The sequence below is a fragment of the Penaeus japonicus genome, unplaced genomic scaffold (assembly GCF_977035675.1).
Source record: "Penaeus japonicus unplaced genomic scaffold, GWHDUDI00000001_assembly GWHDUDI00000035, whole genome shotgun sequence".
Lineage (NCBI taxonomy): Eukaryota > Metazoa > Arthropoda > Malacostraca > Decapoda > Penaeidae > Penaeus > Penaeus japonicus.
Genome location: NW_028234437.1, coordinates 18,810,342 through 18,812,464, shown reverse-complemented (window position 1 = coordinate 18,812,464; position 2,123 = coordinate 18,810,342). Strand labels below are relative to the sequence as shown.

General features: G+C 51.0%; 1 protein-coding gene across 1 annotated transcript in view; it reads right to left on the bottom strand.

The window, feature by feature from the left end:
• LOC122248000 (uncharacterized) overlaps nt 1–1,910 on the bottom strand; it is a 2,326-nt gene extending 416 nt beyond the window's left edge. The window contains exon 1 of the mRNA XM_043007741.2: nt 1–1,910. This exon is cut by the window's left edge and continues 416 nt beyond it. Within this exon, the coding sequence (XP_042863675.2) occupies nt 992–1,849 (858 nt within the window). The 5' untranslated portion in view covers nt 1,850–1,910 and the 3' untranslated portion in view covers nt 1–991.
• Nucleotides 1,911–2,123: the final 213 nt, after the last annotated feature.

The window sequence follows — 2,123 nt, the reverse complement described above, 5'->3', positions numbered from 1 at the left end:
GGATGATGATGAAAATAATCAAGAATTAAATAAACAGGGATGAAGCAGTGGAGCTTCTTTAAATATTTCTTTGACTCCAAATGTACTTCGACGTCCATGATTCCTGACACCCTGATGGTGCTGACCCTTTGCAATCATTCTCTCTAGGACGTAGTCTCTTCCACCTGAACCAGCCTCCTGCACTGACCTATCTCCCCCGGCTTATGGTACACTGTCATCACATCGTCTCTGGGGTTCTGTGCTGTTCTGTTCTGAGCTGTTCTGTTGGCTGTCGACATGTCCTGACGCCATGTGGCACTGCATCTTCCCAGTTTCTTGTGGCCAGTTCTTCGGTGTTCCACATCACCCTTCACCCTGCTCGAGCAGAGGTGTCACACTTGGAGGAGGCCGGTGTTCGCGTTCGCCTGGCTCGCTGTGGCTCGGTCTCTTGCGGTCACGTTTTGTGCTTCGGGAGCATTTTGGAGAGATTATTTTCTGGATTCTTATTAACGATTTTTCCTTATCTCCGCTGTTTATATATCCGTTATGTGCTCCTCTGTGCACTCGAAGGATATGATTTGTTCAGCCTTAGACAACCTTCATAAGATTATCAAATAGAGATCGTTTGGAATTATAGGTACCGGTACTGCCTACTTGTTGATCGGGCAAGTTACCGGCGACGGAGTTGGCTGAACAGGCAGGCGACTAATTAACTATTCACTAGCTGGACGGGTTGCTGACAAGAATGTCGACTTATTGGACGGGTATCTGACGTGACTTTACATTTGAATGTGTAATTGTTGAAAATCGATTCTTAACAGGATAACTGACAGTCATCTATATTTAGACGGGGTGACAGGCGGGTATTGAAACATGCTGGACTGGTAATGGACAAGAAAATATATGATAGACGAGTAACTGCAGATATAGTCAAAGGGGATAAGTAAACCGGTGCAGCATTGCTCCACTACAGAGTGAACACCGGCAGAGGTGAACTTTACGTCGCCGCAAATTAAGAAAGGAGAGCTGTCTTAGCGTATTTTCCCTCGGGACTCGCTCTTTGGACGCACACACAGCCTATCGTTATCAGCTCCTGAGACGGGATGTATTTGTTCTCCTCGTGGCGCACCCACGTCGTGATGGATTTCCTCACTGCCTGGCACCGGAAGTCGCCGCCCAGGTTGGAGCAGGATTCCTGCTGGCACAAGCACTTGGTCTCAACCACCCTTGGGGGCATCACGTTGCTTCCTAGCTCTCGCGTCTGCAGCTTGGAGGGGCACATGCCGAGGTGGGCCGTCTCCCGTACCCACAGCGGCTCGAGGAAGTGTTCGCTCAGGTCGACGCGGAACAGTTGCACCGACAGGTCCTTGCACGCCGTCTCTTCGGCCTGCTTCTGGGAAAACTCGACCATGATTTCTGGCATCGCTGCATAGTCGTTCTTCCAGCTCTCGCTCACCTGGGCTGCTGGAATGACGGTGACTTCACCTCGACGGCAGCGACCCCGCCCTTTGGTTCCGCACCTCCTGGATCGCTTGGCCAGGTAGCTGGGAGAAGGCAACGCTAGTTTTGACGCGTCCTTTTCTCTCTGGTCTTCGGTCGGAAGCACAAGAGAGAGAACGGAGAGGTCTTGGTCAGACACGTAGTCTTGAGCTGTATCTACCTTGTGTAGGGACGAGGCTGGCTGGTCAAGGCGGTCTTGAGGAAGTGAAAACGCTGAGTTGAGGAGCCACCATTGTGGCAGTCCGTACGGTGTAAGGTCCCGGTGGTGTTGCTCTGAATCATTGACGATGCGAGCATCTGTAGCAGCTGCAACCTTGCAGAAGATAGATGCTATAACCAAAGCAAAGTGAAAGATTGAATTCCTTATCATGTTGGTGAGGCGGTGTGGATGCCAGGTGAGAGAGGCAGAGAAGGCGTTGCTCGCTGGATGTCTGGACGATGCCGGAAGGCTGCCTGACAAGCCACTGCCGCATTCGGAGTTTATATGGTTGGGCCAACGCCTCCAGAGGGCACTGAAGGCTTTCAATCATATGCCTGTAATCAGGAGAATGTTTTGAGGGTCTTCGGCAGAACGAGTGCGCGTCTAAACGTTTCCCTATAATTACCGAAACCAAAAGAACGCGACAAGAAAGTCTTAACGAGGT